Below are 14,913 nucleotides of genomic sequence, written 5' to 3'. Positions count from 1 at the left end.
ATGACTGACGGACCGCGGATCAAACGCAAGCCTTTTTTGATCCTGTTTCGAGCAACGCTGAGACGTAGTAAAAATTTATTCTGTTTTCTTTTTTAAAATACTGAAAAGACTGTACAGTCTTTAATTTTAATTTTCTCAAATAATTTAATCACTATAATCATCTCAGATTAAATAAGACCATCCCAAAATCTTTGATTTCTATAAAATCAAACAGTGAAAATAAAATAATAAATATAAATGGCCACAAGAAAGAGCCATGTACACTGTAATTAATTAAAATGCATCTCTTGAAAAATTTTCATGTTATTTTTGAGCTTCAAATAAAAATAAAATAATTTATTCAATTATATCTGAATTTTCAAGTTTTCTAATTAACTCTGCTTTGAACGCCACTGTTCCTTTTCTCGAGGAGCATCAGATAATTTTCTCTTAAGTTGTTACAAAAACTAAAGGATTGAACATTTCCGGTGTACGTGTGTAACGAGCAAAATGTAAGTATAGCGTGTGAGGCGTCCATTATTCCAAGGAGCAAGGTCAAGTTGTGTTTTGCCTCACGCTAATTCGAGCTGTCAAATCGCTCTTCTTCTATTTTTCCCCGAAGAACTAAAGGGATCACGTTTTTTTTTGGAAATGAGACATTGATCTCAATTTTATTATACGAAAATCACATAAAAATGGCTTGATTTGAAAAATTACTGGTCCCCCTCTCCGCTAATTTGTCTATTCTTGGGAATTTCTGGCAGTTTTGGGTTGTTTTTAAATGGTTAATAGATGCCAATAAAAGTAGGCTCACGAGGTTGTCATTATTTACAAGAGGAAAAAAGATAATGCAGCATCCGCGGTTTATTTTACCGTATTTCTTCAGAAATTTCCTGCTAAACTTGTAACAACCCTAAATTCATTAGCTTGGGCTGAGGATCATTTCTGAAGAAATTCAAAAGAAAAAGCTCGCTATACACACCGACAAACTAGCATTGATATTTTATTTCAACTGAAGTTTTTTGATATTCGTATTTTATGCAAATTAATTTTAAAATAGTTTTAAATAAAACAGTATCTTTAGGAGAAATTTAGATAGGCAATAAATTAAATGAAACTACGATTATTTTAAAGGAAACTAAAAACCAGCGGGGTCCAGATTCGTGCGACGCGCAGATATGGCGTCCGGTGGAGTTTGGCGCGAAAAAACGGTCACGTGAAAATGCGCGAAAAGAACCAAGTTTTGGTTAATACTGTGACATAATTTGCATTTGTCTTTTGGATCGTAAAAACAAACTCTTGACACTCGTACGGCAATCCAAAGAGACCTTTTTGCTTCCCACCTTCAGACGCCATCTTGGACTGCGCAGTGAGAGCCAATTTTATCGCCCATCTGGCTCCCGCTGACTAAAACTAGGTTTCCCACAGAAAATCGTAATAAAAATTATTTTCTGCTGTTCCTATTTTTTTTTTTTTAGTTGAATTTAATTTTTAGGCAATTTTTGTGTTAACAGAGACATTTTCGGGTATACAAATAAGTTACATCGTGTGGTGATTTTATTTATCTTCAAAAGAAGCCAAGAAATATGCTCGTTAATTATTTTTCTAACACTCCGTTCTTCCTGAAAACTTTGGCCTAAATTTTTGCAGCAGACTCTACTTTTATACCAATGATACTCTTACCACACCGGGATATTATTTGTGAAATTTTGAAAAGATTCAATAATGCTCTATTAGATTGGTACGGTATTTTTAATGTCCTGGAGAGATTCGTTATTTTAGTCTCTATTAAAAGTGAGAATGCTCTTAATTATCCATTATTGCCCTTAGAAAATTGATTTAAATGTTCAAATTTTCTGAGCTGATTCAAAATCATTGAAATGAAATGTCCATCCATACAATTCCACACATCGACTTAATAATAGACATTACCAAATGTTTTTGACTATCGATATATATCGTCTGAAAAAATATCGATGTTAAAATATCGTCCTATATAGGGGCGGATCACGGCACCGTTTTTTAGCTCGACCTTGAAACACTACAATGCATGCCTTATGCCCAGCGTTGCCATTTTTTCTCAAGGTTGCGTTGCCGTGATCCGCCCCATAACCTGGGGCGGATCACGGCAACGCAACCTTGAGAAAAAATGGCAACGCTGGGCATAAGGTAAGCATTGTACAGCGTTTCAAGGTCGAGCTAAAAAACGGTGCCGTGATCCGCCCCCCTATGTTAAGCCACAAAAAAACATCGATAAAAATCGATAAATATTGTCAGAAAAAATATCGATATTAAAAATCGATTTTTATTTGGCCATGTCTACTTAATAACTTGTTAGTTAGTCGCAGGACGACATGGTCTTCCTAAAAATATAAATTTGAACAGTAGCAAATAATAATTATAAAGTAACACGACAGTTAGAAAAGTGGTAGGATAACATTAAAATACATTAATTATACCATGATATGTAGTTAAATTAATATAAATCATTAAAATAACTTTTAACTTATATACACATGTAAAAATTTTTATATTTATTCATTAAAACTCTTTAGAGTTTCCAAATTTAGATATTTCTCTGACTTAAAGAGGATTGACACAACAAAATCCTGGAAAATGATTGTTTACAATGCATAAACTCATCCCTTAGGATTCATTTAAAGCCTAAATTGACCTATTTTTTTTAAATTGGCTGGAAAGTTAGCGTGCTTTTCAAATGGTAATGGCTGTCTCGTTACTTGAAATCCGATTTAATTTCAAAACTAAGAGTTTCCCCAATAAGTGGCATACACAATTGGATAAATCTCGACGAGATGAATCGTAATATGCCAAGGAAATATGTTCAAGCACAGTAAATTTTGGAGAAAATTGGCAAAAATTTGAATTTTTACCGTAGGAAGGTCCTTTTTTATTATTGAAAGTTGTTGAACAAATTGTTTATCGATTAATTGTTTATGGCATCCAAAAACTCAAATAATTTTCAATAGCAATCCTGTATCAATCCAGTTTAAATCCTCAGCTGCATTTAACCGGCAAAAGTGAAGCTGCAGGCGGGTTTGAAAGGTCGGTTGAACGAAGCTGAAGTGAATTTCGCAAGCAGCTTGCGCGTCCCTCGTCGGTCGGGCGGGCGGTCGGGCTGGCGGGCGAGTGCACCTTGGCGTGCGCGTGACGTCAGCTCCGTCAGGTGGTCAGAGTCTTTTCCTGACCTACAACGCTGCGCGCGAACAACGACCTTTGCGACGCGGCGACGACTAAACGCGAAACTCTCGCTCGGCAGCCATCCAGCCAGGCTCTCGGTAAACACGCGCTTTGAAATTAAAACTACAATTATGCCGAGGCTGCGCCGAGTGTGAGAGAGCGGCGCAATTGTAATTGTTGCTGCTGCTGCTGGTGCACGGAGCGCAAAAAGCGAAAAGCGATTGTTCTTCCGACCTGCAAGTCATCCTGCAACCAATCCGCGCCGCCGCCTGCTCCTTTTTTTTATTCTCGCCTTTTTCCCCGCAAAACAGCCGAAATTCGCCTCTCGCAGCGCATCCTTCCTCCGACGCCCGCTATTCTTTTCGTCTGCCGAACCCGCGCATTTTGTTCCACCAACAATGACTCTATTGCTCCATTGCAGATCGTGCATTGACTTGTTCTCAATGTAATTGATAAGTTCGGAAATTACAGTGGAATGATACAGAGCAGCAATTGAAAATTATTTGAATTGTTGGATGCTATAAACAATTTGTACAACAATTTGCAATAATAAAAAAGGACCTTCCTACCGTAAAAATTCAAATTTTGCCAATTTTCTCCAAAATTTTGAGTGCTTGAACATATTTTCTTGGCAAATTCCGATTCCTCTGGTCGAGATCTGTCCAACGGTGTATGCCACTTATTGGGGAAACTCTTGGTTTTTAAATTAAATCGGATTTCAAGTAAGGAGACAGCCATTACCATTTGAAAAGCACGCTAACTTTCCAGCCAATTTTCTCAAAAAATTACTGCGCTTCTTAAATCAATTTAGGCTTTCACTGAATTCTAAGGGACGAGTTTATGCATTGGCAGCAACCATTTTCCATGGTTTTGCAGCAATAATCCTCTCAACTGATTCGTTTTGGGGGGAACGTTTGAATTTATTTATTTGTATAAATACAAATATAAATGTGGAAGAACGGATGTGTTTTTGTGTGCTTTCAACTCTCTATTTTTCATTGGAATTCAGAAAAAAACTGAACCTTTCAATCTCTGACCGTCCATTTGAAGTTCAATCCTTAAAGGTTTCAATTAAATAAAAAAAACTCATTTTTATGTTTCGCAAATTACAGAAAACAAATGTTTAAAAAAATCATGTGCTGGATTTTAAATTTTCATCCCTGACAACGACGTCTTTAACCAACCGAAATTCCCAAATCTAACCCAGGATATGTGACTAAAAGAGGAAAAACATTATCTTTTTTCCCATTAAGGCCTTAGATTAAAACTCACGCGTCTGGAAACTTTGAATCTCTGCGGTAGATGAAAATCGAACGACTGTTTTAATTAAAAAAAACACACATTTTTATGTTTGCAAGCCAAAAAAATTCATGATTTATTTTTTAAATTAAATTATTTTATTAATATTTTACACTTCCAATAAAAATTAATCATAAAATATTGTTTTGACTATTTCCTTTTGTTATTTTTTAGTTAAAACAAGTTATATAAGTTTTGTCAGTCTGTAACATTCAGCAGTGCAGAAGGAGACTTTTTTTGGTGAGGTGTTCTGGAAAAAGATTTATTAATATTATGCAATCATCCATCGGCTGGTACAGTTTATCATTTAATCAGCTCTCTAAATATAGAGATACGATCGAGGAAGGTTGAAATAAAGATGAGTGTTCTCACGATTTCATTCCTTATTTAAGTTTATTAATTTATAAATATAGTTTATTATTAAAAATAGTTCTCCGGACTTAGTAAAATTGAGGACTCATGCATACAAATTCATTCAAATTAATATCTCTAGCAAACCCTACAAATTTAAATAATAAATATTTATAATATTTAAAATAGCATGCTGCAAACTGCATAAGAATTAATGGAAAACATCAAAAAGTTAAATTTAAATAATAAAAATTATCTCATGCTTAATTTTACCATATTATTAGTGTATCTATTTTTGAAGTCAAAAATTTTTCATAACAGTTTTAACTAACATATTATGCTACAAATAGTTTAAAAATTTTATGTGATTTATTTTGTACTTTTAATACACTGCAATTTTTAATTAATTGACTATTTTTCTGTGCTCGATGGGCTTTGATTAGCTTAAAGATGTCAAATATGAACAGCTAAAGCAATTTCCAGATTTCGGAGCCACGTTTATAATCGTCGAAATTAGGAAAACTGTTTTACAAAACAAAATTATCAAATAAATTCTATCAAAAAATGCAAAGAAATCATACGTTATTTATCAAATGTTTCCAAAAACCGACGGTAATAAAAATCAACGTGTTTTGAGACATTTTAAAGAGGAATGATACTGGAAAAGCCTGGAAAATGCTTGTTGCCAATGCATAAACTCATCCTTTAGGATTCAGTTAAAGCCTAAATTGACCTAAGGAGCGCTGTAATTTTTTGAGAAAATTGGCTGGAAAGTTAGCGTGCTTTTCAAATGGTAATGGCTGTCTCCTTACTTGAAATCTGATTTAATTTCAAAACCAAGAGTTTCCGCAATAAGTGGCATACACAGTTGGACAGAACTCGACGAGAGGAATCGGAATAGGCCAAGAAAATATGTTCAAGCACTGCAAATTTTGGAGGAAATTGGCAAAATTTGAATTTTTATTGTAGGAAGGTAATTTTTTTACTATTGCAAATTGTTGAACAAATTGTTTATCGGTCAATTGTTTAAGGCATCCCACAATTTAAATAATTTTCAATTGTTGCCCAGTATCATTCCACTTTAAAGTTGCTGCTATTATTAAATTCAATTTTGGTTCAATTTTGTTTAAAAATCCATTGTTTTACAATTTTTATGGGGACGTTTTTAAATATTTATTCTAGCCATGATGAATCCAATTTTAAAATTATTTGGTTTGGAAAATCTTAATTTTTAAAGAGACATTCAAAATACTTCTCAATTTCAGTTTAATATTTTGCTGTCAACTCATCCTTATAAGTGTCATTAAGAAATTTAAATTTTCTCCAAATTTTACGTCTATTTAAATTTTAAAAAATTGGTCTTCCAGTTTTGACCAAATCCACGTCGTGATATTCTGTTTCCAGCTGATTTGAGGTGTAATTAAATCGGCAATAATTGCCTCAGAGTTGGCTGGCTTGGAACAAAAAGTCCATTATTTGCACCCCTCGATCGCGGTTCTTTCTTTCGGTCGGTCGGTCGGTGGCATCGCGGCGTCTGGTGTGCAGCTCCACTCGAGCGCGACGGCTGATGCCTCGAAACGAAAACACAGACTCATTTTCTCAGAAAAGAATAATACACGCGCGCGCGTATCGAATATCAATACTCACCACGCAAGAAAAGCGGCTTTTCCCCCCGAATATGTTGGCAAAATCATGATTTTTCTTTTCGTTATTCAAACCGTGCACATACGCTTTTAAATTATTCGCTCATTAAAAGTCTGGTTGGCTGGTTGGTTGGCGAGAGAGTTTGGGTTTTTTGCGCCGCCAGATTGTGAATGTGCGGAGAGAGAGAGAAAGGGAATTGAGCTCTGGCTTTTGTGTTGGCAGTACCTGGGTTCGTTCCCCGTCGCCGGATCCGAGCAGACGACCAGGGCCGAGTACATCAGGACGCAGCTCGCGCAGCTCAGGGTGAGTACGTGTCTCAAATTTCACAAAAATCAAATCATTTTTATTCATTTATAAATAACATTATTAATTTTTGTTCAATTGAAAGACAATTAATTTATTTGACGATTTTTTTTAGTTTAGTATCTTGATAGTTGGAATATTAAAATTAAATAATTATTTAAAAACTAATCAATGGATCGAATCAAACAAATATGTTTAATAAATTAGTATCTTCATCAACAACCATAAAATTATACAATTTTTATGTGGACATTCTGACTCATTCCCAGCTCAAACTTTTTGAAGTAATGCTCGGAAAGGAAAATGTGATACCAGTAAACAACATGATTTATAAAAAATATTAATTTGCAAGTAAAGCTAAGTGTGTTGGTATATGTTGATCAACTTAAATCAACGGGAAGAAAACCATGCGAGGGCGAATTAAATTCTACTGATTTTACAAATGACTACTCCTAGCACAAGCAAAATTAGGCGAATATATTGTAAAATAAAATTAGTATCACACGCTTTCGTACCGTACAGCGACTTGTTAGCGTTCAATGTCTGAATTTCGTTTTTATGGCAGTATAGCCATTGTAAAATCAGTAAAATTAGCTGGTTGATGGTTGAATAAACATTTTAATTTTTTATATTTTTTTGTTTTTCGTAGAGTTGAAATATCTCATAAATTAAAACACACGAAACGCAATAAATTTTGTTAATTTAATTCTGATTGTCATTCGTAAATCTATGTTTCATTTGATTGATTTTAATTTTCTAAATAAAATAAGTTCCTTTCTGTTTAAGCTTTCTTAATAAAATGCGCAAAAACCAGTTGGATAAAAACACCAGTTTCGGGATTTTCCGCATTTTACCGAAAAAGTCACATTTCCCGCCAAAAAAAATACATTTTGGGAAAAACAATGATAGTTTTTGGTCTTATGGTGAAACAAAACTGATTTTTTTAACAATCCTACATGAGATTTTTTACCTTCAAGATAAAAAGGCATGTGTTTCGGACAAAATGCGCAAAATTGCAGAAAAACCCCAAAAAATAATTTTTGCACTGCATTGTTTTTGCCAACCCAGAATAAAATCCTAAAAATTCCAGTAACAAGAGTGTCGTGCCGTAATTAAAAATTATATTGTAATAGCCGAGTGGAACATCATTTCTACCAAATTCTAATTAAAAATTGTTCTTTTTGCGAATTTAAAAAATAGACGTTTTTTAAACATTGTTCCTTGGCAAGCTTACACGATTTACAGATAAAATTTACGGAATCTAACTTCCTCTCAAATTTTTGTTGAAATTGAACCTGAATAATTTAGCCAAAAACTAAGACATCAAATCCCCAGATCGATTTCCGTTGCAGTGGCGATGACTGATTTAATTAAATACAGTACAAAAATATATTTCGATTCACTAGTTTCGTCAGCCCATTAGTGCACGAAGCCGTCAATAGATGGCGCCACCGTATAGTTTTTGTAATAAATTTATTTTTAAGTCATTTCCGCTGTGATTTCAGATTCAATCCTGTCACTGTGCATTATTCACTTAATATGCTTTCTTTTGACGTTGTGGAAACCAAAATCGGTTCAACCAATCGCCGTAGAATCGTGAAGAACCATTTTTTTGAAATAGAAAAAATATTTTACGACGTTTCTACAGCGAAAGGCTAAACTTATTTTTGTTTTCAGCACGTCTAAAGAAATAATTCTAGAAGAAGAATGCACTGTAGCAGGATTGAGTCTTAAATCATTGCGGAAATTACCTTAAAATCGAAAGAAACCACTGACACCATCTATTGGTTGATTCGAACACTTCTAGTGAATTTATTTTTAAATATTCTGGCCAAAAATATGTTTAAAATTTCGAATTTCTCTACGAAGCGGCTAGACAGGCTAGAAAAGAAGCGAAAAAGTGGCGCTTATGCAATCCGCCGGGCGCGCTCGTCATCCAGGCTGCAGAAGCGCGCTCGAGTGTGAGGGTTTGATCCGGGATTATTTCGGCCCAAGGAGATCAACTCGCGAAACACGCGAGCCACTATTTTGATTGCTGCTCGGCGTCTAAATATGGATAATCGCTGGCGGCAGAAAACAATACGCAGCAGCAGCAGCAGCACTCTTTCTAATTAAAAGAGCTGATCGATTCATTCGCAGCCGAGCGAGCGAGCGAGCGCTCGCTCCACTTGTCCCGTCCGCCGCGGCCTTTTCTCCTTCCTCACTTGTTTGCGAGCACTTGTATTCACAACAATTATCAGCGCGGCTAGATCTGCGCCCGACGCTGCCGCAAACACAACATGACCTCAAACGGAATTGTTAATCTTGTTTTCACTCACTGCAACGAGAAATTCGGTCTCGCGCGCTGAGTCACTGCGTCAGGCGCTGGAGATTTGTTAAAATTATAATTTTAAAATTCAAATTCTACCTGCGAGTGAAATTATCGCCAATTTATTTGAGAAAATTAAATAGGAAATGTCTAGAGAAGAAATAAAATATTTTTCCCAGATCATTCAGCAAGGAGATTTTAAAAAGCTTAAAATCAACTTGAAATTTTCAAAAACAAATAATATTTAATTTTGGGAATATCAACAATCAGGCCAAATATTGATAAATCGTTTAGTCTTCTTGATTTCATTATTTGCGATTTCAAATTTCAGGGCGTGAGTCGGAGCAGGGCCGTCCTCTTGCTCGTCTCCCTGACGGGACTGAAGGTCTGCAGCCCTGACGGCCAGGTACTTTTACTCCAAATTGATTTATTCCAGTTTCTAAAGAATTTCACTCAAATTTTCAGTCTGTGTTGATGGCACACGCGCTGCGCAGGATTTCCTTTGCCACGTGCGACTCGTGCCTCTTCAGCTTCCTCGCCAGGGAACCCAAGGGCCACTTTGCCCTCCAGTACTGCCACACCTTCAGGACGGCCACAGCCCAACAGGTGAGGCAGTTGAATTCATTTTTGGAAAATATATAGATAGTTTTAATTAAATTAATTTGTTACATTTACTTGAAACTGATGAAAAAAATTAAATATGGGTTAGCAATTTTTTCCATTGCCTCAATTACAAGGAATTTTAATATAAAGTCCTCCTCATATGTTAATCACCAACTTAAATATCGAGTACCATATCGTCCTGGTCCCGGCAAAATTGCGCAACGTTCAACAAACACCCAAATTTTCATTGTCGAATTGATTGTTGGCCTTTTCTTGCAACAAGGAAAAGGAAATTCACGTTTGGTTGTTGAAAGTTGCGCAGTTTTGCCGGGACCAGGACGATACATATATTTTTTATTTATTTTAAACACAATTTAAATTTAAAATAATTATGAAGCCTTATATTACAAAAAAAAAATTCAGAATGAAAATTTAATTTAATTGACCAGTTGCATAAACCCTTAGTTATTGAAGCCGCCAACAGATGGCGCAACCACAGACTTTCTTAAAAATTTTGTTTCAAGCGGTTTTAAGGCATTACCGCTGCGATTTCAGACTCAATCTAGCTATTTTGCTTTTTTTAATTAATTTGCTTTTTTTGACGTGCTGAAAACCAAAATCGGTTCAGCCATTCGCCGTAGAAACGTAGGAAAAGATTTTTTATTTCAAACAATAGTTTTTCACGATTCTACGGCGATTGGCTGAACCGATTTTGGTTTTCAGCACGTCAAAAATTAGCAAATTAATTGAAGAATGCACAGTAGCTAGATTGAGTCTGAAATCGCAGCGGAAGTGCCTTAAAAGCGAAAGTCTACGGTGGCGCCATCTGTGGGCGGCTTCGAACACTTAGAGTTTATGCAACTGGTGAATTACAAATAATTTTAATATAAATTCCTCCTCATGTCTTTAACACCAAATTATATATCAAGTAGTATAAATTTGTTTTAATTTTACTTAAAACACAATTTAAATTTAAAATAATTATAAAGCCTTATATTCCCAAAAGTTTTTCAGAATGAAAATTTAATTTGATTAATATATTAATAAAGATAACATTTATTTATTATTAAAAAACGTTAGTTATGTTTATTTTTTAATTTTGGAAAATTTATCGTTTAATACACAAATAATTGCTTTAATTTTATAATATTTGTAAAATTAAATATTTAGCAAAGTTGTTGGTTACTTACTATGAGAAATGTTTCCTCTAAATAGTTTCAAAGAATATTTCTGCTACAATGTTGGCCTTTTATCTTCAATTTAATAAATATATCTTTGGCGAACTCTCCAATAAAATGCAACTGGCGCCCTAGCTCGCATTGACACTAAGACTATTTGTTTAAAATCGTCTGAAAGAGTTATTTAACAAGACTAACAAAACTATTTCTCTATCAAGTCGTGTGATATACAAATTGTGTGCAAATTAATGGTCATCAAACAAAGGAAATTCTCTCGGCAAATCTTGTTATACAAAAATAAATTATTCCGCCACAAAAAAAATACTCACATTCCATTCGCATTTCCGATAAGAAAAAAACTTGCTATCCTAAATATTTATATCGTGTCAGGCAATAAAATAATCAAGTATTCGATTCGGTGGTGGGAACAAAACGCCGAAAATGCGGCTGGCCGGTGTCGGGGTGGGCGCAATTATTAGCACACAGGGCCAAAGTTGAGCGGCTGTGTGATTCCCGTGAGAAAAAAGGAATTAATTGTGGTCGTGCGAGAGCGAGGAGATGCGTGCCACAGCCGCCGGGCATCAACCAACGAACAGTAGCCGCGCGGCCCGATTTTTTTTCTCTCCCGCTCGGCAGCCGCCTCGCCGACCAAACCGACAATTACGCCAATTGCCCCGACCCATTCCGCCCCGAGAGTAATTGTTGTCGCCGCTGGTGGCCCCTTTTTGCGCCCAATTTCTCCTCGATGCTCCAGTGAATCTTTTCTAAGGCGGAAATAAACAGCCTAACGAGTCAATTATCATCCAAATATAAGATTTTAAATAAAAAATAACTGTTTCTGCTCGAGAAATGAATTTTGCTGTGATTGAAAGGTTAATTTTTCCCGTGGATCGACTGATGAGATGATTTTTAGGTAAATACACCATTTGGATAAGCCCTTAGTGTTGTTAACAGATGGCGCCACCGTTTAATTTAGCAATAAATTTAATTTTAAGGCACTTCCGCTGCGATTACAGACTCAATCCTGCCAATGTGCATTCTTCACTTAATATTTATTCTTTTGAAGTCCTGAAAAACCAAAATCGGTTAAGCCAATTGCCATAGAATCGAAAAAAACAATTTTTTAAGATAAAAAATCTTTCCCGACGATTCTACAGCGAATGGCTAAACTTTTTTTGGTTTTCAGCACGTCAAAAGAAAATATATAAAGTGAAAAATGCACAGTAGCAGGATTGAGTCTGAAATCGCAGCGGAATGGACTTAAAATTAAATTTATTACGAAAGTATACGGTGGCGCCATCTGTTGGTGGCTGTGAACACTGTTGGCGTTTGCAACTGGTGCATTGTTGGTCCAGGATATTCATAATATTTATTAAGGCACAAAAATAATGGAAGAAAAGGCCTAAATTTTTTGGTTTAAAGGGGCTTAATTTCATCAGAACAAAATTAAATTATGTAAAAAATCTAGAATCGAAAGCAACTCGTTTATGACACAATCTACTAGTTAAAATAGTAGAGACTAATTTCTGGAGTATAATTAATTAAGTTTGCTTGACCCTAAGCCAATTTGGCATTTCATCGGAAACGAAAAATTAAATTCAACAGGTTTTTTTTTAGCTATTTTTAAATTTAAAGTTCAATTTAAATCTACAAACGTAAGAAAAAGAATATTTGAACTAAATTAACTAACGAGCTACCTCGCTGATGCAATTTAAAAAATTCACAGTAAGAAAGGTAAAATTATTTTATGCAATTTTTAAAGAAATGTTTAAAATAAGAAAATGATATTGAACTTCATAATTTAAAATTTAATCTACAAAATATTACTCATCATTGAGTTAATTTCTAATTGGATTTGAACCGCAGCCGCAGAGTTCACATTTAAGCTGGTTTAACAGGATTGCTTAGCTGCACGGTTTATGATCCTCTTTAAGAAGTAAGAAGACCTGCATCTGCTCTCACTTGGCAATTAGCGGAGTACGTGTTGTGAATAATAACCCTAGGAAGGCACGAATGCAAAAGGCGAGAGGTCATCATGTCTCAAAATAATACAAACTCACACCATTCGCGGAAGGCTCGCAACTCACACTCATGAGATATTGCGCCGCAGGAAAAATGGTTACAAACAAATAAGCTCAACGATCATTCCTTGAAATGTTCAATTATTCTAGAATTTAAAACAGTGTGAGAAAAAACTCCAATAGCAGTACTTCTTACGAACGCAAGAGTCTCTAAAATGCCATTACAGCATGTTTTTGTTTCCTATTATTTTTTGATATGATTTTAAATTTACAAAAAACGCAATTATTTGTGCATTATTACATTTCAAGAGAGTTCTGAGTCTCTAAAATTATTTTCAACGTCTCTTGATTTTCTATTTATTTTTTAACTCGCAATTTTTCTGTCTTGTTCAACATAGAGTAGAATGTAATGAAAGCATTTTTTTCCCTTTGAAATGAGATTGTTACCCTTTTATGAAAATTAAGTTTCTAATAATCGAATGAAAACTTTTTAAGCAAAAAATCAATGATTTTTATGTATTTTAATATAATTTCAACTTCCTGGACTTTGTCAGAGAAGGGATCGAGGAGTAAATCCTCTTCTAATATTTATACAATACAAATAGCTACGTTATGACTGGCCATGATTTCCAATAATGATTTAAATTTTTGGCTCGTGACTAATGGAAGGGTGGGGAGTGGGGTTATCGTCCTGACGATTGTTGGTGATTAATTTTAAAAGCAATTTTAATAAACGTGATCATACAAATCAGTAGACTCCAGGAACTGAATGAACACAGCCATAATTTTTAGCGAGACCTTTACTATATTATGAGAAAATATCACGATTATTATTCATTTTTATTTTTTAAATTCTTTATTTCATCCCTTTTGCTATTTAAAAGTACCTTTTAGATTTTACACCTGCCGAATTTACTCTTGTAAATTGTAAAGTGATTAAATTCCCTGTTAGAATAAATTTAAAACAAAATTTGAAAGATTGCGCTAGAGCATGTTTTCTATCACCTAATTTAAATTATTTTGTTCAAATAATTGTTTCAAATAAAAATAAGTATAGTAAGACCAAAAGTTGTGTACGCAAATTAATTTTCAAAGTTTCTAGCAATAAAAATTACCTGTTTTGCGGGTAGAAATTAATTTTTTAACCCATTCAGTTTTGTTTTTTTAATTTAAAATCAGTACCACTAATCAGAACTATTGTTTTTAATTTTTATTTATTTATTTCCCTGCTTTCCGTGAATTTGGTGTGGGACGGCTGGATCTCGTGTCGATTGGAGCTGCTCTTCTCGCGAGACTCGAAAATTCCTGGTGCTGCGGGTCACGCGGGCCGACTGTTTGCACGCCGCGATGCAGATCAATCGTGCTGGCAGATAGAGATCCTGCATGGCTCGGATCGCCCTTTCTGACCTCTCCGTTTTTATTTTACTGCTTGGCACGCCGATCGAGGGAAAAGGCTGGCTCGCCAGAATTAATTTTCAATTAAAAAGCACCTGCGTTTCCGGCGGCCGGCGGCCGGCCGCGAAAACGGTAGATTCGCTGCTGTGCGCCGATTATTGCCGCAGAAAGAGCAACCAGATCCGGCGCGAATTTAATCCGCCGCTGGATCGCTTTACACTTGACATTCTCCGCGGCCAACTCGCACGGCCCTGCTGCTGCTTTTTTACTCTCGCCGCGGCGTGTACGTACACTCACCCCGAAACCAGTTCTCGGTGCGCGCAGCCAGAGACATTTATTCGTATAAATTTGCTCGGCGTCGGCGGCCTGCTCGCTGCTCGCTTGCATTCACTTTTTCGTTCCTCGCCCAGAAATGAGATACCTTGTCTGCTGCGTCACGCAAAATGCTGAATTCGTTTCACCCATCCTTTTCATTATTTTCTTTTGTTTTTTTGAAACGAAAAAATAACGTCATTATACCAGGATCCAAAGTATTTTTACGAAGTTTTTAATTTAAAAATATAGCTGTCGGATCTCTGCAATATTATCGTAGATTTTCCTATGCAATTTTCAATACTTTGGAATGGTTGGTGAA

General features: G+C 35.3%; 1 protein-coding gene across 1 annotated transcript in view; it reads left to right on the top strand.

The window, feature by feature from the left end:
• LOC135946091 (ankyrin repeat and SAM domain-containing protein 1A-like) overlaps nucleotides 1-14,913 on the top strand; it is a 44,693-nt gene that overhangs the window by 8,731 nt on the left and 21,049 nt on the right. Inside the window, exons 3-5 of the mRNA XM_065494138.1 lie at nucleotides 6,694-6,774; nucleotides 9,414-9,488; nucleotides 9,548-9,688. Coding sequence (XP_065350210.1) covers nucleotides 6,694-6,774; nucleotides 9,414-9,488; nucleotides 9,548-9,688 — 297 coding nt within the window. The remainder of the gene's footprint in view (nucleotides 1-6,693; nucleotides 6,775-9,413; nucleotides 9,489-9,547; nucleotides 9,689-14,913) is intronic.

Source organism: Cloeon dipterum, chromosome X, assembly GCF_949628265.1.
Source record: "Cloeon dipterum chromosome X, ieCloDipt1.1, whole genome shotgun sequence".
Classification (NCBI taxonomy): Eukaryota; Metazoa; Arthropoda; class Insecta; order Ephemeroptera; family Baetidae; genus Cloeon; species Cloeon dipterum.
Note: the sequence above shows the minus strand (reverse complement) of the source record. Positions and strands in the feature narration are given on the sequence as shown.